The sequence below is a fragment of the Mustela nivalis genome (assembly GCF_964662115.1).
Source record: "Mustela nivalis genome assembly, chromosome: X".
Classification (NCBI taxonomy): domain Eukaryota; kingdom Metazoa; phylum Chordata; class Mammalia; order Carnivora; family Mustelidae; genus Mustela; species Mustela nivalis.
The window spans coordinates 20,121,294-20,145,578 of NC_139040.1; the positions used below are offsets into that span (position 1 = coordinate 20,121,294).

Sequence of the window (24,285 nt, forward strand, 5' to 3'; positions counted from 1 at the left end):
ACTCGACCAACCAGGTCTCAGCAGAAGCAAAGAGCAGCTGGCCGATTTCGGTCTCACATACGGCAACTCCTGGGAAATACCCTGTTCCTTCCTGCCCCCCTTCTTGGGATGGCAGACTGGGCACATCGCCCGGGCAGTTCAGCACCACCCTTTGGTGGGTGACATGTGGCTCCACACGGCCCCTTACCTTGGAAAAACTGCTGCTGACACAAAACTCCTGAGATCCAAAGCGCTGGCAGTCACCTGTCGTGGACTCCTCATCAGAAAGGGGTGCTCTTCTAGCATGGGAGACACAACCAGAGAAGGGCCATGAGGCCTAGTCTTTGGGCCACCACCACCTTCGGCAGAACACCTCCTGCCCGTCTGGTTCCCATAAAACCACTTCCCTTGGTGGCTTGGAGGAAATCACAAGGAATTGGGCTGGGAGGGGGACAGGTCATGAGCCGGAGCCTCCATACCCAGCTTTGCACGTTCCTGCAAAGGAGCCCAATCTGACTGGAATCCCCTCCTTGGGCTGTGTATTCTGTTCTCTGGGGCTCTCACCAGGAGCGTGGAGGATGGCCTAACACCTTTGCTTTTGTCCCAAGCTTACCTGTCAATGTGACCATCCAGGAGGTACTGGGCATTGCCAAAAGGCAGATCTCAAAAGGCATGCAAACCAGTTTTCTCTCAAGTGCAATCTTATTTTAAGTCTATAATGGAAGTGGGCTGCAGGTATCGTAAGGGTAATCATTTTCTGAAACAAATAGCCACCTCCATTGTGTGTCATGTTCTAAGTCTGAATCATCACCTATTCACCTGATGAGGTTGCTTGCCTAGAGCAGATACAGATTTATTAGCGCATAGAATGATACTGATTTGAGGCCACTGGGTCACTGGGTGCCGAGGGGCATTTCAAGGGCACAACTTCTCTCCCTCCAGGGAACCTCTTGCCCTATTCTAAAGTACCACTGAAGGTGCCTCCTTAGCGCAGTAGGCAGTGGGTCAGTCTCAGAAAGTGCCACTGAGTTCCAGCCCATGCCCTGGCAGCTCCCCTCTCTCCCCTTGTTCTCTTAGCACCCCAAGTTCACTCCCACCCCAAAGGGAGGCCTTCAAGGCCACAGACCCCAAATTCAAGTTGGTATATTGCAAAGGGAAGGACTCGAGGCCAGAGAGCTAGGTTGCGAAGGAGGAAAGCCTAACTGAACCCCAACCTACCCAAAAAAGTCTTCTGCAGGTTTTCCATAAGAACCTCAGGAGGGAAAAAAGACAAGGAGGGTGAGGTTGGAGAGAGGACAAACACCCACTTAAAGTTTAGTTTTTTGGTTACAGCAGAAACCCACCACTGTCTGCCCAAGGGAGGACGCCACTGGGGCAAGAGCCCAGGTGAGTGGCTAAGTGGAAGGTCTGGGTAGAAGAATAAAGCTCCGGCAGAAGTCCTGTGGTACAGTTCCAGAGGCGAGAAGCACAGACAGGCACGCTCTGCGAGCCTCTGGGGAAGTGGACCGCCTTGGAGTTTGCTCCTCCCCCTCCCCCTCAGCTCTACAACAGCCTGGGAAGAAGCCAGCATCTGCCCCACCAGCTACCCTAGCCTAGGACAGTCACGGAGCCTACAGCCAACCCCCACAAAAATGGGGAGGGTCCTGCTAACCCCTTCCCTCTCACTGGAACAGGGCCCCACTGATGGACTCCAAAATTGTCCCTGGGCCAAGAGAAGCAAAAAAGGCAAGGGAGATCACACAGGCCTCTCCCTATCGTTCCAGGGCTCCAGGAAGGATTAACTGGGGAGGGGGGTGGAGATCTGTTCCCTTTAAAAGGCAGCTAGGCTGGCAGAAGTGGGAGGTTTCCACTGCTGGCAATGACTGCTGGTGACAAACAGAAATGACTGTAAGGACAGGCAAGGGCTGGAGAGGCAGTCAGGGGTCTTGAGGAAGGGGAGAAAGGGGGACCTTGAAGGAAAGGGAAAACGTACTTGGATATCAGATCCTGGGAGACCGGAACAGCGGGCCCTATACCCAGCCTTGGGCTGCGGAGAACCATGTTCAAATAAGACTGGCCAGCGAGGGTTTAGGGAGGAGGGCAAGGGGAACGAGTGGCACTGCCAGCCCCTTTGCCAACCCTACCTGAGGGGCTGCCGGGGAGGGATGTTCGCTATTTCCATTCTTTCCTCTCCTGACCCCAGGGAGGGGAGCTAGCTGCCCTTGCTGGGCTCCCATCCCCTTAAAATCCCCTTGAACTGAACGCTGAGGGCAGCCACCTGCCCTCCAAGGCCGACCCACAGAGCCAGTGGCCCGGGGACTCTGGGGACAGCGGCGGAAGCAGCAGTCCCGGCTACTCCAGCCATGCCCAGGCCCAAGTGCCAGTCCCTGAGGCTCTGGGAAAATGTCGTGTGGCTACGTTTCAAATTCTCTGAGGAGAGGGGTGTGCAAAGCTAAGCAAACACTAAACTGCTCCGTGGAGAGAGGAGCCTGGGACAGGAAGAGCTTGCAGGCAAGGGGTGCACAGAGAGAAGCGGGTCAACCAGGCAGGGTTAGGAGGGTGCAGGCGGCAGGCAGGAAGGAGCAGGGGTCAAAGCAGGCTTCAATCAGGACTGAAAATCAATCCCACCACCTCTTCCGGGCAGAGATGACCCTGGGCTGTTGCGCGTCAGGCTTTGTTGAACTTAAACCAGAAATGGCGATAACCTTTCAGGGCTGTTTTCCCCATTATGAAGGGCTAGCACCGCTGTCAAACCAGAGCATTTTTAGTGCCCACGGGGCCCTGACCACACCACACACATCAGGCACTCAGATTCCAGCCCCTGCAGACTTTCCCTGCCTGAGTCCCGTCGCACCCCAAGACAAACTTCTTCCCACCTCAAACTCCTACTCGTCCCTCAAGCCCCGGCTCAGATGTCACCACCTCTGGAAAGCCTTCCCTTATTCCCCCAGGAAGTCTATCCGTGTTGCAGACAGACTCGCACAGGGCCAGGACGAGCCACGCTCCAGCACTCCCCATCAGTGTCCCGTAACTGCTGGCTTGCTCCTGCTGGATTTAGTAAATGCTGGTTGAATGAAAGAATGAATGGATACAAGAAAGGAAGCAACCAAGTGAGACAACAGGGAGAGTGAGCCCGAGGTGTGACTACAGTCAGCCACCTGGGGCCTGCAGAAAGCCCCGGCCCCCATCCCTGCGACTCCATCTAACGACGCCGGCAGGTTTCTCAAAGAGTTTTAAGAGTTGACCCCCCACATGCAGCTTTATACCCGAAATGTCTAAGTTCTACAAGTTGTAAAGGGCTGAGAAAGATGGTTTTTAAATAAGGTGAGATCACATTTCGGAAAGCAGCTCCAGCACAGCCTAGACTGTAGAGGAAGGCGACAATAAAGGGTAGATGAGATCAGAAGTGACAATGCTTAAAAGGTCATCTTAACCACTAGGCATATTTGGTAATTTAACATCCCAAGAAAGGTCCATAAAGAGGGAAAGGCAGGTTTGGGGCTCACTTCCTGTTTCTTTCTCAGCAGGACTGAGAATGGACAGTGAACCGAGGCAGCTTGTGCACTGACTTATTAAAGGCTCTAGTCCAGATCTCTGCACGCAAGGCCCAAATGCCTTTAACGAGTTGCCGAGTTGCCAATGAATGCTTCCACAAATCAATACCACCACCTGGCCTTCCCCCTGCCCACTCGTGGGCATTATCTAAAGCCGCACCTCACATGCAAAGGAAAGTATCTTTCTTACGCAGATCTGAGAGGAATTCAGTCTTACTTTCCTTAGTCCTGACTTTTGTATCTTAAAATCAAATTCCTTTTAAGTCCATCTCTAACTTGCTCCTCAAGATAGAAAACATTAAACTATTACGCACTAATGGCTTTAAAAAAAAAAAATGGTCTCTTCTTGTAACCTGAACCTCAGACAAGTACACACTTCTCCTGTCAAGAGCAGAAGGAAAAAGAAGATACTCACAAAGACAAACGTTCCCCCACGTGCACACACAGCCACGCATACGCTTCCAAGACTTCCCCAAGGAAACACCGGATTTGAATCCCAGGACAAGCTGGAACAGTCCGTGTTCTAGAGGACTGATCTGATGCATTGGCATTTAAACAGTGGATGGACTGAAACAACAGCTAAACACCAGCAAGCATGCCTTCTCTAAAAACGGGAGAGGCGCGCAGAGCTCTTTCTTTGGCCAAAGGTCACAAGAGTCAAATATAAAATCTGAAGGCCATTTTGAGTGTCTTTCCCACGGGGCATGATCAGTAAACGGCAGAGCTTGGTCAACCAAACATTTTGGTGAACAGAACATTTAAAACACATGGATCAGGCAGGCATCCCCAACTCTTAGTTCCGTATGACAACTACAGTACGCAGTCAGATCTGCCCGAGACACTTCATAAGGATCGGCTAAGAATCGTCATTAGCCTCGTGAGGCAGGAAAGCGCTGATCACCAGAATACCCACTAACAGTTCCCAGTATACAGCTGAATAATAAAACTGCCTTTCTTCCAGGCTTAGATCAAGGACCAAAAATATCTTGTGCGTATCCTTGAGCACCGAACATGGATGCAGCAAATAAAAACTGCAATTGCCTGAGCTTCCCCTTACTCCAGGCTGACAGTTCTTAATGAGTAGACAAATGTTAGTTGGCAAAAGGTCATCTGCTGGCCTCCTCACCTTCATCCGAACGGGGACAGCGTGGGAGGACAGGCCACTCCCACGCCCCCGGCTCCACCCCATCCCAGGAAAATTACAAATCACCGAAGCCTCTTACCCAGGGTCCCTCCCAGAGCCCTACCGCAGCTGTCCCTCTGATGAGCGGGGACCACTCCCTGGGAGCCGGCCACGGCCACCTTCCCAGCCTCCTCACCTCTCCTCGTTGATGCCACACATGCGAATCCGGTCAGAACTGGTCCAGTTGTGCACGCCGCTGTAGAGCGGTGCTGTCGAGATCATGACAGCCACTCACCACCAGATAGGACCTGCTGTGGCCGCTCCCCCTGAGGAAAAAGAACTCCAAACAATCAGAACTCCGAACAGGGACGGCTGCTTGAACCACCTTTAGCAGGGAAACATTCAAGCAAAGGCAATTATAGTACCAACACAGTAAAGCCGTCTCTCCTGCAAGCCAGCCTGCTATGGAAAATTAAGGTCCAAACAGGGATGAGGGCACCGGCTTTCCAGGGCTCCATAGGTTTCAGGACGGAGACAAGGATGCTGTTAATCACCTACACAGAGATGCTTGAGTATTCGAGGAAATTCAATCTGTTCCAGACAAACGAGATGACAGTATATTTTTCCACACACATTTAGCCTAACCAACTACAATTAGAGGGTTGTTCCCATATATGAACAATGCGTTGAAAGACTACCGGGGATCTTTTGCTCGTCAACTCTCTAATCCATGGGTACTGAAGTATTTGAGTGACGCACCAATTTAAGTTCTCCAGAGGAAGCACACATTTTCTTTAAAAGCCCTTCAAAAATGCTCTATTCTGATTTCGACTTGGGAGTTACAGAGATATAACACACATATTTAAGCTGGTTTAAAGCTCCCTTGAAATCAAATGCAATACTCCTTGTACTCGGACCACAAACAAGCAAACAAACAAAAAACAGTGTTCCATCACAAACCACACATTTCTGTCCGTGCCCCTTTCTATCAGCCTAGTCATCCCCATGACCTACCACCCCCTTCAGCAGCTAATGTCCAGCTGTCGCCATTGACAACCACTGCACAGCCAATTCTAGAGAAAATGAGGCATCAAGAAAAGAGACCGTCAAGCTCCCAAGTTAGCTAAAAGTCTTCTCCGTCGAAGCTCAGCTGAACAGAACCCTCCAGTGATCAGAATTTTCTGCTGTTCTCCACTTTCCCACGAAGTAAATCAGTACAATAGAGTCACATCAGGGGTTTGTTTTGCTTATTCTCTATATAGTTTTCAGAGACTGTCCATATTCAACAGAAGAGCACTTACTCATCCAACAAATATTTATTGGGTTCCTGCTACGTGCCAGCACGGTCTCAGGTACTGGGGATTCAAAAACTACCAAAAAAGACCCCAAATCCCTGCCTTCACGGAACTTATACTCTCGTGGGATGAGACGGACAATACCCACGCCTCCTGCTGCAGGATGTTAGAAGGTGGTAGAACACAAGGCTAATGGGCAGAGCGATGGTTGGGGTTGGGAGGGGGATGCAGAATGGGCTACGGTTTTCAAAGAGGGTGTTTATCACAGGCCTTGCTGAGAAGGAGACATTTAAACAACCTGAAGGAAGCGAAGGGGTGAGCCATGTGTGTATCTGGGGGAAGAGCATTCCTGGCAGAGGAAACAATCTGTGCAAAGGTCCCAGGCCAGGAGGCTGCAAGCTAAGATTGAGAAAGAGCCAGGAGGCCAGGTGGCTGGTGCAGAGGCTCCCAGAAAAGGAGGGAAGCCGTACTAGGGCAGCAGCCCCCATTCTCGTCCTGGTCCTCGCCTACCTCCCTCTCTCTGCAGCACAGGTTACTGCTGCCCTTGCCTTTCGCTGTACTTGGCCGCTCTTGGCTTTCCTGAGCCAGGGTGTCCAGGGCCGACTCTCTCTCTACCCACCCCAGAATCCTAGCCCTGGTCTTGCTTTGTCTCGCCTCACCTCTGCCAGCCCCCATCTCTTCACCTCGCCTTTTCGCCTCCCTACCCCATCTCTCTCTGGCTCTCTTTCCGTTTCACCTTCTCTCTCAATTCCCCTTTCCTATTCCCCTCTGCCACTCCTCTTCACCTCCCTCTTCCCTCTGTAACCCTCCCCGTGTGTCTCCCTGCACCGCCTGCGCCCCTCCACCTTCCTGCCCTTCCCACCGTTCTTGCCCTGGTTCCTTCCCCCTTTCTCTCCTCACCCTTGGTTTCTCGCTTCCCTCTCCCCTCACCTCCCCACCTTCCCTTCGGCCTTCCCCTTGTTTCTCCTTCCCCTCCACTCAGCCTTCCCTCTCCCTCTCTGGTCTTTCTTGCCCTCCTCGGTCTCTGTCTTTCTCGCTAGCTCAGTCTGGCTCTCTTCGGCTCTCCCCAACCCTGCCTCTCTCACCTGTGGGGGTGGGGGGCAGCGTGTGAATCCTGCCCCTCCTGCTTCCCAGCTCCGGAGCTCCCCCAGTTGCAACTCTCCCCTTCCTGCACCAAAGACTCCCAAATCTATATCTCTAGCCCTGACCTCTCTCCTTAGACCCAGACCAGAATTTCTAGCTGCCAGCGACTCGCTGTTAATTGGACATCCACCGAGCCCCTCAAACTCAATGTGTCTCAAACCAAACTCATTATCTGTTCCCATAAACCTGCTCCCCACCCCCCCCCCAGCATGTTTCCTATCTTAGTTAATGGCACCACTGTCCCCCAGCCTGGACATTTCAGCAGCAAAGTCGTCTTCAACTCCTCTCCCCCACCATCTCTGCCCACAGCCAATCAGGAGTCGAGCCTTAATAATGCCAGCTCCGTCCTCGCCTTCTGCCCTTCCTGCCACCACCCCGTTGCAGGCCCTCATCATCTCTCCCCCAGAATATTACAACAGCCTCTTAACTGGTCCCTCTGCCTCCAGTCTCTTGATTTTATAATCAATTCATCTTCTAAAGCACCAATTCGATCCCAACAGCCCCCTCCCTCCTCAAAAGCTTTCAGTACCTTTCCTGTCTTCAGAATCAAGCCCAAATTTCTTAGCACAGCCTTCCGGGCCCTCCCTGACCTGGCCTCAGACCTCCTCTGGCCTCCTCTTTGGCTACATCCTGCTATTTCCCTGTGGCCTCTGCCATCCCGGCTCCTGACCCTTCCCTAAGCAGATCATCCAGTTTTAGGACTTTGCTGTTTCCTAACACTGAAATGGCCTCTCCTGTGCCTCTTCTCCTTTCTCTGTCACCCCTCAAAGTCTGGCTTTAATGTCATCATGTCATCTCCCCAGCCTCAGCCCCTGATCGGTTAACTCTTCCCTCTCCTCGACTCTTTCTTCTCCTCAAACATTTCATCCTTACCTCTCCCACGGGCGCTTATCTTCCCTGCAGTGTGGCTAGCTGGGGGTGTGGCATGTCTGTCTCCCTGGCCAGTCAAGCTACTTAAGGTAAGAAACTATCTTTTCTGTCTCTGGTTCCTCCACAATGTCTTACAGATGGTAAGTACTCAGTAAATGAGTGTTATATGGAACTGAACGCTGGATGAGAAATTGAGGTGATGACCCTGAGAAATTACAAGAAGCAAAATCAACCACCCCCCCAGAAGGGTCCACCAGGCTTAGTTACTACAGAAGAGAATGCTGTACTTTTCCTAAAAGCACCCCGCATTGCCCACAGCACACCCTGCATAGCTGCCCCATTCCAGTATCTCTCATTGTCTCTGAGCTAGTTTGCACCTCTGTAAATTGCAGGTAACTGATGGATATGCAAACTCTGTCTTGTCCCATAGAGTTCGGATTGACTTCCCTCCCCACTGCGGGGGGGCGGGGGGGGGCAGTTTTACCTCCATTTGCAATTCAATTCCTTTACTCCATATAAATTTGTGCTTTTGGACTTTTTCTTTGAACCGGCTCTAACATCTGTCTGGTTCCCTTGTGATTAACGAGTAAAATAAAATCTTTAACGCATGTTCATTTTTATAACTGTATGAGACTCATGATCTTACCTTTTTCTGAAAATTATCCTTAACATTCCTAAAACAGTTATGTGGGTTAATACAAATTTTTAGAAAAATTTCAGCAAGGAGTAAGACAAATGGGCTGACTGTCTGCTTCCAGTCAGTTCACCAGGATCCCATCCTCAAACATCCTCAAGTTTTGACTTTTTCTTAGAATATGCTGGAATATCCCCGTTCAAGAAACAACAGCTCAGGGGCACCTGGGTGGCTCAGTTGGTTAAATGTCAGATTCTTGATCTCAGTTCAGGTCTTGATTTCAAGCCTTCACTGGGCTCCACAAGCATGAAGCCTACTTAAAAACACACAACACAACACAACACAACACCAGCTCAGCCTGTTGACCAATACACCAGGTACTTTTAAAAACTATTTTCTCTGGGCGCCTGGGTGGCTCAGTGGGTTAAGCCGCTGCCTTCGGCTCAGGTCATGATCTCAGGGTCCCGCATCGGGCTCTCTGCTCAGCAGGGAGCCTGCTTCCTTCTCTCTCTCTCTGCCTGCCTCTCAGTGTACTTGTAATTTCTCTCTGTCAAATAAATAAATAAAATCTTTAAAAAAAAACAAAAAAAACCCCTATTTTCTCTGTATGAAGCACTGGAAGAGTCAAGCATGAAGGGGGTCATACTTGCATAAGATGAATTTTAACACAAAGTTTAAGTTTTAGTGCCTATCTGAATACTTGTAGGCAGCAGATATAAATCAGTAACCATCGGTTTTTCGCTCTTGGGCTGATTTTTGTTCTATTTAGAGGGGATTAGTTGTTTGTAGGTCCTCGGACAGAAATCAGAGGTGGGGGGAAATGAATCCTGGCATCTGAAAACAGAACATAGAAAATATCACCACCTAGATAAAGGAGTTTTTAGAAGCTACCCCCCTTCCAAAACACAATAACAACAACAATAAAAAGAAAACCAAGTAAAAACCAAAATAATTACCAGACAATACCACACATTTTAGGACTACCTGGAGGCACCCCCACTTTCGTAAGATCCTGAAGATAGAATATTTGCTTCACCTTGGCTTCCCACTCTTCCATTAGGAATTTCTCAGAGCAGCCCCTCTTCCTATGGAAAGCCCACTGCTGCTATTAACAGTAGCCTTTACAGAGGAGGGAAGAGGAGAGGTAGATATCACAGATAAGAGCACCCTGAGCTAAGTGGTCTACACAGGAAGGCAAGACTGGTCTTCTTGAGCCAGAGAGCAAGCAAAGGGAACTTCCAAAGAGTCACTGATGGTGTCAGTGTCCAACCAGGACAGGAGGAGTCAAGATGGCCAATGTACACCAATGTCTCCCAAACCAGGATCACCAACGAGCTTGTTCAAGACACAGATTCCTAAGTCCCAGCCCTGGAGATTCTGGTCCAAGAGGCCTAGTGTTGTGTTTCCTCACCATCACATCCAATCAAATTAACAACCACTCCATTGTATGCTCCTTCTCAGGAGAGGTGAGCAGAAAGGAAAACCTTCCAGACACACCACACTCCGTAGGCTCCGCTGGTGTGCACGTTCTCGTGTGCCGACTTGCTTCTGCTCACAGAGCCTGCACTCACGTGTGGTGTGCTTTCTTAGTCTCTCTCTTGCTCTCTCTGATGGGAACCATCACATCAAAGGCTGACGGCAAAGTTCCTAAAAGGAACTTCGAAGAAACCTGGTAATCCCGAGTGACCCAGGAAACATGGGCACAAGCATACGAAATACCTCAAAGGATTTTCCCAGATATCACAACCATGTAATTGTTAAGAAACGAACAGCTGCATGGCCCCAGAATCAAATACTGGTCACTGCCTGGAAGGCAGCAGGACCACTGTGAGCTATCCCCACTTTGGGGGGAAAAACTTGAAAGACACGTCCAACTCAGTGAGAACAAAGGAGAGCACATGCTCCACCAGCCCAGTGCGGTGATCAGCATAGACTGCAAAAAATAAAGAAATACAACGCTTCAATTTAGCAGGCACATGTACACACACTTAAGTAGAGGGACTGACCAAGATCCGAGGGGATGAATCCAGCAAGTAGAGAGCAGGCACGCAGACATAATCAGCACACTACAAACCAGGGGAAACCAACAAGAAATGGACTAACAGGAGAGCAATAACTTTAAAATGGTGAAAAGAGCAGTTAAGCTGAGGGTGAGCAGATAGCAGAAGACAAACCATAATGAAGCAGAGATCTTTCCCCCCAAAAATCCAAAAGAAAAAACAACTTCTAGAAGTCAAGGGCAGGTGTGAAAGGCATAAAAGAGAAGCCCACAGAATATAACAACCAAAAGAGAAAAAACGAAATAGGGGAACCTGAAATATTTCACCATCGTGGGCCAAACTGAAACACTGTGGGGAAGCACTGAGTACAGACATTTTAGAAAAGTTTTGAGAGAATATGTTATCAAAAGGGGAAGAACATCAAATTATAATCCAAGTCAGGGTTAGGGGGAGCTGATAATAAGGGATGGGCAGCACTAAAAGCTCAAAGGAGATTTTACCGATTGGGTAGACAGTTTTTGTTTTGTTTTGAAATGAAGATGCCAAAACAAGCAGATTTCACAACAACTACAAGCAAAAGTATGGTCGTCATGCGTATGAGGAAGGGAAGGACACAAAAGGAGATAATACAGCACCTATCTGACAAAATGTCTTTGCCTTGGTAGAACGTTAACCTTGAACATGGCTGGCCAGGGTGTTTATCCTGTGAACGGGTTCCCCAGAATCACGTAGCTTCCACTGGGACCAAAGACCCCCTACATGCAGAACAACAGGCACTGGCAACATATGGAATACAACTAGGCCCTTTAAGCGTAGCATGAAACCTGTCCATTTATTCATGGTTGGACTCTTACTATCCAGCCAATAAATTAGAAATTCAAGATTAAGAAGGTCTCAGTTAAACTAAATCTGGTAGTACTCCCCCAGGCTTCTTTTGGTTCACATTGTCTGGTGACCTGGAAGCAATTATGACTTTAAAAAATGAAAGAGCCGGAAAATATTCTTCTTGAAGCCTGGCCCTGAATCTGTCCTCAAGAGAATAGGCGTGGCTAGTAGACAGTTTAAGAAGGAGGGTTGGGTCAGTGATGACTAATGTGTAAAGAAAACCAACTTTGGGACCTATTGCTCCAACAGAAATCCAGCGCTCTGGGTAAAGCTCCCATAAGACAGAGACATTCACATTCAAACATAGAACCAAAGGAGAGGCCAGCCCATTACCCCACTTTGGTAAAAGCAGCATTTAAGACACCCCCAAGGGGATCCAAGAGGCCACTGACATTTAAATCCTGAGGCTGAAAGGAAGAGGCCAGGACTTCCACCTAGTCACTGAAGTGCCTTTAGAGAGAGGTCAAAATGTCTCAAAATCAGTTGTTTTCAATAGGAAAGTATACATGTACCCAACAAGGAAGACTTTACCTGGCTTTAGATATGGAACCTTGACCACAGACCTTACCCTCCCTGCCGCTCTGCCTTCTTCCATGTATACTCGACAGGAGACTGATGGTCCTGTTTTCCCTACTTAATCATATATACCAAACCTCAACCACTAATGAGGAAGTTCTCCCAGTATAAATTATCCTAATTTAACGATTTCCCATATAAAGGTATTCTAATATTCTCCGCAGGCTTCCTAATATCCTCATCCCTTCACCTTCCCCTGCCATTAACCAATGTCATTCCTTGAAACTCAGGTGTCCCTATCCATGCCCCAATCACTTTACTTTACCCCCCTTCATGCAAAAGGGTTCCTTTACCACTATACACCACCACATGCACGCACGCACGTGCGCGCGCGCGCACACACACACAAACACACACACACACACACAATCAACTGGAAATAATCTGCTGGGCAACTGAAAGGAGGAAGGGGCCCTCTGCACCGTTCATCCCAGCCTTCTGCCTGACTAATCTACTGTAGCACTTTCTAGTTCCCCTGGAGTTTTTTCTACCCAAATATTTCTTTTGGTTCTACCCCAAGGGATAAGTCTTATAGGAGACACTACATCCTCTTCCCAGATACATTTAATTCCTCTGTTTACCGAGAAGACTAAGTAGTTACCCACACATGGCTATAGCATGGACACCTTCATAGACTCCTTGGTATCTCCATGTTTAAAAACCTGGCCTATAAACATTTATGAGACTGGATACAAAAGAATTTTAACTATCTGTTAAACACATGAGAGCTTACTCATTCAAATGAATGTAGTTACCTCCAAAGTAGTCACCTTGGGAGGCTAGATGTTCATCTCAACAGAGTAGCCAGGGCTTGCGATCTCCCTGGAGCTAGCTCTTCACTATGACCACCCCAGTCCTTTCTAATCCAAACCATACCCTTTCTCAATCTCCTCACTATTGCTGGATCCCTACTCATTCTGAGAAAATCTGATGCTTAAAAACTGCCAAAATCAAAACCTGTCTAGTCACACAGTAGCAACACCCTTGAAGAGCGATATAGTCTACTATCCACAGCCTAAACTTGTTGTGTGTGTTGGGGGTGGGGAGACTGGGCTTGCCAGCCATCTCAGGTACCTCATTATGTCCATTTACTATGTCATCTGCAAAACGGGCATCAGTGAGTCCTTACTTAAAGTTGAGAATAGGAAGGGCCTGGCTGTCTCAGTCAGAGAGACCTCCTTAAACTGGACTTGGGGTCATAAGTTCAAATCCCATGTTGGGCATACAGCTTACTTAAAAAATAAAATAAAATAAAATTGAGAAGAGCACAAAAGCCATAAAAGGAACAAAGATAATCAATTCCAACAATGAAGGAGGCAAAAAGCAGAAGTTTGAATCTCACTCACATTTTCATACAACCAGTTTAGCTTTTCTACCCACTGCCATACATTTTCCCTATTATTCAAGTACTACTTCCATCTCCTGCTGTAAGGAAGTAATTTTACTGCATTTAAGGAAAACATCTCATCATAGCTTTATGCTAGACCTAGGATCTAGCCATAAGATTTTATACAATTTCTAGATATCATCAATATCTAGAAAACCTAAGCAATCACCATGAAATTAATCAGTCCTTGCCAAATGTGAAGTCACCTCAAAATGCCATGCTAAGTTACCAGGGTCATTTTTGGTTTGCTTTTTAGTGCTTCTCATTTCTCCTAGATCAAAACTAAGAGTTGGCTTTCCTCAGTCTGGGTCTTCAGCAGAACCATGTGAATATCTGGTGTGTCTTTCACACTCCAAAGTTGAATCATTGCAATCTGAGACCTGAATCCCTTTTGTGATGCTTGTGTGTCTTCCATGCCATGCACTGTGGCAGTGGCCCTCAGGCGTCTCCATTTCAGTACACGGCATTCGTGATAAGGATTTTTTCATCTAAAAAGGATTCCTCCTCACCGAACTTTTACCTTTTTTTTTTTTTTTTTGGTCTCCTGGACCTCTCACACAAATATTTGGAAAGGCCATTATCAGACTTTTTTTTTTCCACTCTCCAGACTACAGGCTCAACTCACTTTGTATAAATTACTCATATATATAAATATATACATATACATCCATAGTATATATACACGCATACACACACACATATTCATCATAGTGTACATATTATATATATATATATATATATATATATATATATATATATAATGTGTTACCTCACAGAATTTCAAACTCCTAGTACTGACTCAATCTCCCTACCTGTCTATATGTTCCCCAAGGTCAGAAAGAGTATTTTCTGCTTCTTTTAATAGCCACTCCCAATACTGTCTAGCATGATACAAGTAATGCAATTTGTGTGCAGTAAATACTTGCTGAACTACTGGGAAAAACTGAAAATTCTCGCTAGGTCATATGGAAACCAAGAATCCCATGTAAGAAGCCCTGTCTGTGGATGCCTTTTACTTTCCTTGCTCTCTCCTAAACTTCCTCTTCTTTCTTTTCCTTGCTTCCACAACAAAGACAACCATAGAAATAAAACTGGGCCTGGGTAAAACAACAAAGTCAACTTCCAATTATCCGAGCATGGTTTAGCCACAGCTAATTTTTAAACCCGGCCAACTTATGGACTGCCTTCTGCCCACTTACGGTAGATGTGTACTCAGGGACGATTCATTTTAATGTCTCCCTAAGCAGAATATAAATCAGAAGGTGAATCTGCTGGGTAGGGGGGCAGGTAGAGAATAATAACGCATTTCCAAGCCAAAATGAAATTATTAATTTGTTAACTGATCTGCTGTTTTAAATTGGCCTGCTACCACTCTCTCCCTGTATTGGCACAGCTGCCTGTTGGCACCAAAGTCCACTCTGGCTGCAGAAAGAGTCTCTATTTTACAGCCCATCTTTTTTTCAGTGTTCAGAAGTTTGGTTTGAGGATACCTGAGCTATTCAAAACGTGTTTTCTCCCATCCAGTCGCTGATGAACATCCTTGTCATAGAGCCATACAAGACTCAGACTCTATCTACCACCCTTCGTAGAACTTCCAGATGTCAGAGACATCTGGAAAGCCCAACCAGTTGTAATTAAATACAGCAGCCCTTTTCAGAAAGCAATGGTTTTTTAAAATGTCACCCCAGTAAACTAGGCTTGGGTCATTTTTTAAGCATGGCCCAAAATGTCCCCTGAAGTTTCAACTGGATACACAGTCTTCAGTTCCTGCCCTAAACTACTGAGCAGTGTTACAGCACAGCTGTTAAAGAAGCTGCCACTTCCACCTCAAAGGTGGATGCAATAATGGAGTGATGAGCCAAGCTATTTCTTCCTACCACACTGTAAATGCTAAATGTGTACTAATACAACAGGAATATGGAGAAAGAGCACAGAGAATCAAGATACACAGGGAGTGCTCAGGAGCCATTGATAGTTTTAGTTCTGCCACCGTGTTTACCACAGAGTAATATCAAAGGTCACAGGACTCAATGGAATAAGAAAAACTAGATTATAATATAGTAACAGATGTCATTTATTGGGCTCCTGCTATGGACCTGGTCTGCCACATAGCTATTATCCTGTGTAATCTTCATAGTCCTGGGAGACTGGGGTTTTCATCTCCATTTTAGAGATGAGAAAGCTGAGGTTCAAGAGAGTCGAGTGGGTTGCTTCCTGTGACGCAGCTAGGAAGTAGAAAAGCAAGGACTCTGACTTAAGGCAGTATGTCTCCAAAGCCCTCCAGGTAATTCTGAGACATGCAAAAGTTTCAGAACCACTGCAAGATACTAACGTCTACAAGGTGCGACCAACTTAAACTGAGTAAAGCTTCATCATCACAAGACACCTCAGCGCCTCATGGATCCTGGTGGAGAGTGCACGGACTCGTCCCGGGGATCAGCGTCACATACAATAAACTTCTCTACAGTCCACAGAACTTGGAGAAATGGAAGTCGGCTTGTTTTCCTTGTCCCCGGACACCAAAATTGTAACACAACTTGACTGTACCCTTACACGGCACCAACACTAAGATTTCTAGGCATACCTTAGCAATGAGGGAACCAAATTTTGTTTCTTAGCCGAAAATCAGTAAAGAAGCCTGAAACACAAAGCTCTGCTGCCCCTCAGTACTCTCAATTTTTCACGGGCGCTTAACTTAAGATCTTCTTAAAATCCAAATGAAGACGTATCCTGCCTCACATACTCTCAAAGAATAAATCTGAAAATTACCACATCTTACAAATAATAAATCATCGCTCTTCAAATTCATCACAATTCACTGACCAGGGAAAATATGACCTTGACATGCAGCCTGCAGCCACTTTTTAAACAGTTACCCATTTTTAAATGTTTTTTTTGGGGGGAAAGGGTGGCTTCAGCTTAAAAAAGAAAAGGGAAACAGAACAGCATATTGGAATTATGGGGATAGAAGCAGAGTTAAATTTTACTCTTGACCAGAATTCAACTTCAGTTCACCAAAGAAAGTTTTCATCATGAAAGACTGCTTTCAAGTTATGAACAGTAGGAAAGGGTACGATTTAGAAAGAGAACAGTTTCTACATTACTTTAAGGATAACCATTCAAACACTGGCATTAAGAAAGCCTAGTTAGTATGTGAGATTATGTAAAATACTGTACCAGCATCCTAGTGGCTGAAAGGCAGATTACCGGTTACCTCCCTCTTCGGCCATTCTGGCGCTAAACCCTCTGGCAAGCATAGACTCATACCTAACTGGAACTCCAGCATTAAGAAACTTCCTTTCCTTCTAAAACTCAAAGGTCTAGGGTCTTCCTCCCCCCCCTTATGTAATCATAAGTGGCTTGTCCCCTTTGCCATCTGCTTTATCCCAACAATGCCCACTTTCCCCAGGGCTCTCCGTTCCACTCTAGTTAGTGTTCATTTTCCCACCCAGCTTAACCATGAACTACTCCTCTCTCCATCCCAGATGCTGGCTGATGCTGGAAAACAGCTCCCTACCCCACTGCGGCCATTCTATTCCATCTCAAATTTAGCTCAGCCTAGAATCAATGAACCAGTCCAGATGCCCAACCCCTGATTAGCGCCTCTCCTCCATGCGCCCACCCCACCCTCCAATTCTGGCCCAAGGCTCTAAGGCCACTGTTTTTTTCTCCTGTTTCACTCTGGAATTTCTATAATTCACCTCCCTATATCTAGGATTCCTTCCACTTGCAGACTGGAAAAACTGGTGTATTCCTACTTTCAACTTCGTTCAAGGCCATTCTACTTACATCGGTGAATTGCTTCCCCCATCCAGTATGCTTATTTTCGTCTGAATTTTCTAACTAATGCTTAGACTTGTAAGCCCTGGATCTCAGCAACCTCTGCTGCTTGGGCCCTCCCAGGACAACAGCTATCAAAGGTAACTTTTTACCTTCCCTGACACTTACTCCACATGACATGTGAGTAAACACCTTCTCCCTTTGGTTCCTTATTCCGCCCTCTTTCACATTCTGCATTTTTTAGTCTATATACTATCTCTAAATTCTCCATTTCCCTATAAGTAAATATATGTATATTTCTTCCTACATGCCCGTTTCTCTACAACCCTGTTTTTACCCAAGATAGTCCTCTCTCTCACACCAACCATAATGATTCTAGCATGAAAGTGTAAAGAGCCTTAAAGGTTCTTCAAAGTTGACTTCGGAAAAACTTAGCTTGGAAATTTCAGGGTTCCACTTTTTCCTTAGTGGGCCCTGACGTGTAACCAGTGATAATCACTTTTCTTCCCCATTCACTGCCTAAACGACCCTCTCCCTGACTTTTCTTTTGGCCTTCCTTCTTTCTAGTATTCAAGTCCTTTTCTCCCATAATTCTGTTCTCCTAAATGAAGCCCCTCTCTGAAACCCATAATCCAGACTCATCATGTGAGATTCTCTGCCACCTGTACCAAACACTTTTTTCATTTGTAGTTAACTACAGCATGAATAAAGCAAACAGACCCCTGGAAGAAACCCCTTTGCTTCCCCCACCAAAAAAAAAGTCTAGGCCACTGGGAGTCTATGCTCTACCAGCTCTGGGTAATCAAAACAGCCAGATCTTTGAGCGCCCTTGGTGCTGCCACCATTTCCTCGGGAACTCCCCTGCACTCTGCCCAATCCAGACTCCAACAAAAGAACTTGCCAGGGACTTAGCTTTCCTCTTGCCCTATCCCAATAATTTGCTGTCTTTTCCTTATGGCCTATTCTAAAGAAACAGTCCTCCTTAACCCCTTCATGAGAGTCACATCAATGACTCTCAAGAGCCAGAACAAAAAGAACCCTACCCTTGCTGTGTAGCTGGTAACAGGGTCAGCCCTCTTAAAGTCAGTTTGAGTAAGGCTCTGTACCTGATGGCCTGGGCCCCTTGTCCTCCCCATCTATCCCAAAGGCTGCTGCCCAGTTGCCTTATCAAAAGAGGAGTCTGCCTATCAATAGCCACATGGCTTACTCAAAACGACCATGTCCCTCCTAAACTCTATCAACCTTCAGATTCTCTTAACTTGAGTCACCAAGTCCCCTGCTCCCCCTAGCTGCCCCAGTCCTTCTTACTAACTTTGCCTCTCCATCAAAATTTTACAGGTTCCTCCCCCAAACTTTTGCTTCTATTTGGAGGCTCTGGGTGATTTGGGGGATTGGGTTATCCCATCTAATCCCCAGTGGAATCCTCCAAATTTCTTTCTTGCGTGCTGTCCTCTTCAGTACCACATGGTGACATTGCCGTCTAATTTAAGTACCCCTAAACCCTGCTCCCTCTCCCCCAAAATAAAGCTTCCACTATCCCAACATTCAAGGACAGGTCAGGTAAACAAAGAACAAGATGACCTTTAAAGTCCCTTCCAACCTTGCGACTTTATTATAAACCTAATCCACTTCCAACAGCCTTCTAAGTTGAAAAAGCCATGCGGCCAACCAGAATAACACTAACCTACAACTATACCCACAGAAGTCTCACCAAAGATTTTTGCAGTTATACTCCCCCTCTGTGCTATGGGGACGACCTCCAAACTGCCTTGAGAGTATTCAGCTGTCGCTCAAAGTTAGCAGGCCCCCTTCCCACTTTCACGTAAAGAGCCCCTAAACCCTGGGCTAGACGAGTCCTGGCCAAGCGACGCCTGTCCTTACTGTCTACTCTAGGAGACATGAAGAATGAATAAGTATCACCACATCGACAGCTTCCTACAGCCAACACTGAAAATTTCAAAACAATAAAACAAAAACATAGTGCTTGCACTGGGGGAGGGGGAAGGTGCGGGCGAAATAGAAGGGCACCTCCACTGGCCTGGGCTGTTGGCCTCCCGGGTTTGCAGTGTGCTTCCCTCTCGCCTTTCCCCTCGACCATATCTTTCCCTACAACAATCTCGCGTCCCTCCATAACACGAAATCCCCAGCCGAGGTGCGGTCGGCTCCTCCCAGCCCTACCCCGGACGTCCCTCGGCCCAGCCTTCCCTTCGGCGGGACCCCGGCAAGAAGGGCCCCCTCCACCGTCCAATTCACCTCCCTGTCCCTTCCCGGGCCTCTGGGCGCCCCTGCAGGGCTCTGTCCCGAAGCAGAACCTCGAGGAGCCAAGCCCACGAGGCCCGTCGCGGGACCCACCCCCCCTTCCTTCTCCCAGCACCTCGTCCTCCATGCACCCGGCCCCCGGGGCTCTTCGTCGTCGTCGTCCGGGCTCGTACCGCCCCCCGTCGGGGGCTCCACCCCCCGCCTGCCCCCGCCCCCAGGACGGCCCCCTCCCCACCACGCACCGCCTGCGCCCTCTGCCCCGGCACGGGACTCCCTTTGGCCTCCGTTCCCCGCCCAGAAGCGGCGGCGGCGGCGGCGGCAGCAACGGCTGCGGCGGCCCCAGCAGGAGCAGCAGCGGCGGCGGCGGCAGCAGCGCCGCCCCAGCCCCGCCCCGCCGCCCGCCGGAGCCCCACGCCCCGCCCGCCCGCCCCGCCGCCGGACTGCTCCCCCCGAAGCCCACCACTAAGCCCCCCCACTCCCCAGCCGCGATCCGCTCGAATCCAGCTCCGCTGGGCCTGCTGTCTGTTCCTCACGCCCCTTAGGACCCGGGGTGGGGGAGCCCTAGGGTTCGCAGCCATCCCTCTCCCTTCTTCAAGGGCTGGGGGATTGCCCCTGATTCCGAAACCCGGCCCCGTAACCGGAGCCTCCCTCCTTCCACCTCTCGGCTTCGCTCTCAGACCCCTTGCCTCCAGGCCTGGCGCGGAGCGGGTGGAGAGCTTGCACGCCGGATCTCCCCCTGGCTTGCTGGGGCTAGTATGAATTGCCCCCATCTCATCCTCCTTCAATTTAAGCCCCCTCCCCGCCGCGCCCGGCCCGGCGGCCCCCGCCCCTAGAGCGAGGGCAGCGGAGCCAGGGCGCTCCGAAGTCATCCCCCGCCTTTTTTCCAGGGACTCGGATAATTGCCCCTGCCCCCATCACAGCACTCCCACTCCCGAACCCAGGCCCCGCCGCCACCTAGGGGTACCCCTTACCCTACGGTTCCCTCACCCCAACACCGGGGAGAAAGCAGCCCTGAGGAGAAACCGTCGCACCTCCCCTCTGAGGTTGGAGGGTATTTTCTCCAGGTCTCTTCAAGACTTCATCACGGACAGCCACCACCACCACCCCCCCCCCCCCCCGCCAAAAAACAAGCCCTTTCTCGCCCTGCCCTCCTGGCCAGCCTCCCTTCGGATCACTGGATCCTTGCATGGGGGGGGGGGTGTTAGGGCTAGGTAGTTAACAAGACCATAGCCTCCACCTCCCTTTCTGAGGAGTGGGGTAATTCCAGTGGTTCCCCCCCCCCAGGATCAACCAGACCCCCGTTTCCATGGAGACCCCCGCCCAGCCAGGAAGAAGACTCAAATCGTGGAGAACAAGTCTCACCTGGCTAAGGGAGAAGGGGGTGAGGAGGGGGTAGGATAGGGCAGGGATGGGGTACGAAGGTGGGAAGTGGAGGGGAGCTGTCCCGAAGGGAGGGGCGAGGACAGAGCGAGCTCCAGGGAGCGCTACGTCCGGGGACACGAAGAGGACGGCGCCCCCGGGGGGCAAACACAGCGGCCGCGGGGCGAAGAACGGACAGGGTTGGGAAAAGGCTTAAGATAGAAAGAAGCGGGTGGGGGGATACGAGAAAGCCGGGGAGTCAAAAGGGGTGGAGGGGTTGGGGGAGAGAAAAAAAAGACGCACCTGTTCCCGGGTCGGCTCCGCGGGGAGGCTCAGGCCGCCACCCGGGCTCCCTCTTACCCACTCTGAGCCGCCACCCGCCTAATACTGCCCCGATCTGATGCCCCCCCTCCGCCCCTTATCGCCACCGACCTCCTTCTCCTCTCTCTCGGCGGCGGCGGCGGTCGGACTCTAGGAACTGAGAGGAAGAAGGGAGGGCTCGGCAAAGCGGAGGAGAGACAGAGCCACACACTGGCAGCAGCCGCGGCAAGCGAAAGAGTGAGGGGGAGAGCGGTGTGTGTGTGTGTGTCTGTGTGTGCGAGCGAAGCCTGGTGGAGTGGGTGCCGGTCGCAGGGCTCGACGGGAAGTGGAGTCCGGCGGGGTTCGCGGGCGGCGCCAGACGCCGCTCCACGGGACTACAACTCCCAGAATGCCACCTGCTGGGGGGGAGGAATGGGGAGGTGGAGGCGAAGGGAGGGAGCGAGCAAGAGAGGGAGGGACGAAAGCAGGGAGCAAGCGGCGGCGAAGGGGGCAGAGCCAAGCAGCCCCGGTGACACTGGGAGGGGAGGGGAGGAGGAGGGGATCGCTGCGAGGACCAAGCGGATTCCGGAGAGGGAGGCAGCAGCAGTGGCTGCAGCAAGCCGGGCAAAAAGCTAGACTCCCAGGAGAGGCGGAGGCACTCAATCCTAGGGGCTGCAAGAGCCCCACGCCCCCAGCCCTCCATGCCCCTCGAACGGGAAGGTTGAGGAAGAGAAAAGATCAGGGCGCCAAGGCCAGGGGTTTCTGTCTCTTTCCCCCAAGGCTCTCCACCATATGCCCCGACTTGACTTTCTCAGGCCACTGGTGCCCGATCCAGTGTGCAAATCCAGAGACCCCAGATCTCCCCTGCCCGGCAGCACAGAACAGACACATTAAGTCCCCTTCTCCCAGGGGCCTGAGGGAAGCCCCGCACCCCCGTGCTGACAGGGTGTGACTACCCCCTTCTTCCCGCCCCCCCCCCGTCGTCACCAATCCCTATGTCCCTCCCCAGAACCCCTCCCCTGAAGCCTGGTCTCGCTTCTCCCTACCTTACAAGAAACCGAGTCCCTCGGGGGTGACCACCCAGAACCCCTCCTTTATACTGGTTCCCTACCCACCAGTATCTCCTTAGCGTTGCCCCCCTCACCGAAGTAATAGTGGGGGCGACCCGAGTTGGACTGGTGGCTACTTTCCCTCCGAGACTAGCCGTCCTTGGCCACGACGACCCTGTGTAGAGATAGAGAAGCAAATTAATACCGCCCCCCGAAGTTCGGGTCCCCGTGGAAATGGCTTACAAGGAAAGAGGGGTTGATAGTGGAAGTGAGCTGGGGGTGAATTTCAATCCTCAAACCTCGTTCTAGGCGTGGAAATCCAGGGATTTCTCCCTTTCCTTAAAAGCCATCAAATCGCTTGATGGGGGTGGGGGTGGGGGTAGGTTATCTAAACCCCAATGTCCACAAGACTCAAAGCGACGCTACATGTAGGAATAAGATACGAACTAGGCTGCTGCCGCGGGAGGGAGAGTATATCGCCACCCCCACCCCCAGGCCGTCGTCCACCCCTAAACACAAACCCCTAGGAGAGTCAGATGGCCTAGGAAGGGGGTAGGCGGTGGGAGTGCAGGAGAGTGAAAGGGTTGTGGCGGGGAGGGTCCGCGGCCCCCTGAGAGCAAAATCCAGATGCTAAGAGGTGGGTGGGGGGTGCGGCATAATTGCAGACGGTGTCTTTCCTTGCTTTTCCCGGAATCGCCGCCGAACACCGTCTAACACTCGCAGTTGCTTACCAGTCAGTCCCCTAGCCCCATTTGTGCGCGTGAGGCGGCCGGAGCCCGGGAAGCCCGGGCACAAACTCCGCGGAAGCTGGCCTTCGCTGCCGCCGCGCTGCCGCGGGCCTCCCTCCCTCCGCTGGCGGCCCCGCCGATCTACCTTCGCCCCCGGCCGAGGCCAGACCCCGCTCGCAACTCCACGCCCCTACTCCACCCCCGGCTCCCCCCTTCGCCCTCTCCCCGCGGGTCCGGCCCAGCCCCTAGCGCCGCCCCGCCCTACCGCTCGGTCCCGAGCCCAGCAAGTGCCCCGAACTCGCCCCCCGCCCCCACGCCCAGGCCAGTCCGGCGGGGCCTGGTTTCCCCCTCCCGCCGCGCCCCGCCCCCGAATCCACGTCCTACTTCACCACCCAACTCGGCCCGGTCCGGGTTCGGCCCGCGCTCAGGCCACCGGAGTCTCCGGTTCGGTCCGGTGTGCGGCCACCCACCCCGCCCTTGCCTGGGTGCCGGCCTGGCCCGCTGCCTGCGCCCGCGGAGCCGGCCCAGGCGCGCGGTCCGGGTCTGGGTCCCGGTCCCGGCCTCGGTCCCAGCGGCGTTGCCGCGTCTCGCCACGAGGGCTCGGTCCACGCAAGATCCGAACCCGCGCGGGGTGGGGGCCGCGGAAAGCAAGTTTCTTTATCTTCCCTCCGCCCCCGCCACAGGGCCGCGCCATCCCCCACCCCCCACGGCGCCCCCTTCACCTGGGCAGAGCCCCCCGGCCGCTGTCGCAACTTTGCTCTTCTCCACGCCGCCGGGGAAGCGGGCGAAGCGAGAGGAGGAGGGAGGTGGCGGGGGGTGCTGGGATCAGGCCGCTGGGCTCCGGGAGGACACGTGGGGGAGGAGGGGAAGGAGGAGGAGGAAGGGGGAGCGGGCCTGCAGTTCTCGGGGCTCCCCCTGCCAGCCCCGGGGAAGCCGGAACCTCTCCGGGCAGCCGCAGACCCCGCACTGGCCACGGGGGAAGAACGGAGCCACCTTCCCCGGCCAGCCCCCGGCTCCAGGAAGGGGGGGGGGAAGCAACGCCGCTCGGGGTCGGAGAGCGAGCGTTTTCGCTCGTGCTTTATGTGTGACTCTGTATCTCTGTTTAGTCTCCGAGTATGGGGGGGGCGTGGGGTCTTGCCTGCGGGGGGGGTGCCCCCGCCAGACGCCCCGCCCCTTCCCTGGCCCCCCACTTCCCTAACCCGGGCGACCTCGGGGCAGGGCTCTGGCGCTCCGGCCCCGAGGCCGCCCGCGGGCGCAGCCCCAGCCCCGGCGCCGAAGTGGGACAGGTGCTGGGGAAGGGAAAATGCCGGGGCTCGCTGCCTCGTCTCGCGTCTCCCGGGTGGCCCACCCTTCGTGGCAACCTTCCGTGCTGCAAACTCCCTGGG

At 51.2% G+C, this 24,285-nt stretch overlaps 1 protein-coding gene across 18 annotated transcripts in view; it reads right to left on the bottom strand.

Moving 5' to 3' along the window:
• The window catches only part of BCORL1 (BCL6 corepressor like 1), a 61,289-nt gene extending 37,281 nt beyond the window's left edge, over window positions 1-24,008 (bottom strand). For 2 of the 18 annotated variants that reach the window (XM_082717734.1, XM_082717744.1), the window contains exons 1-4: window positions 23,623-24,000; window positions 22,268-22,347; window positions 4,832-4,961; window positions 188-278 (exon numbers count right to left, since the gene is read on the bottom strand). In XM_082717734.1, the coding sequence (XP_082573860.1) occupies window positions 188-278; window positions 4,832-4,917 (177 nt within the window). In that variant the 5' untranslated portion in view covers window positions 4,918-4,961; window positions 22,268-22,347; window positions 23,623-24,000. Of the gene's footprint in view, window positions 1-187; window positions 279-2,834; window positions 3,007-4,831; window positions 4,962-5,064; window positions 5,227-19,579; window positions 19,658-21,255; window positions 21,442-22,238; window positions 22,348-22,903; window positions 23,091-23,622 lie in introns of those variants that run through there. The other 16 variants (XM_082717735.1, XM_082717738.1, XM_082717730.1 and 13 more) reach the window with 14 other exon arrangements.
• Between the last annotated feature and the right edge of the window lie 277 nt (window positions 24,009-24,285).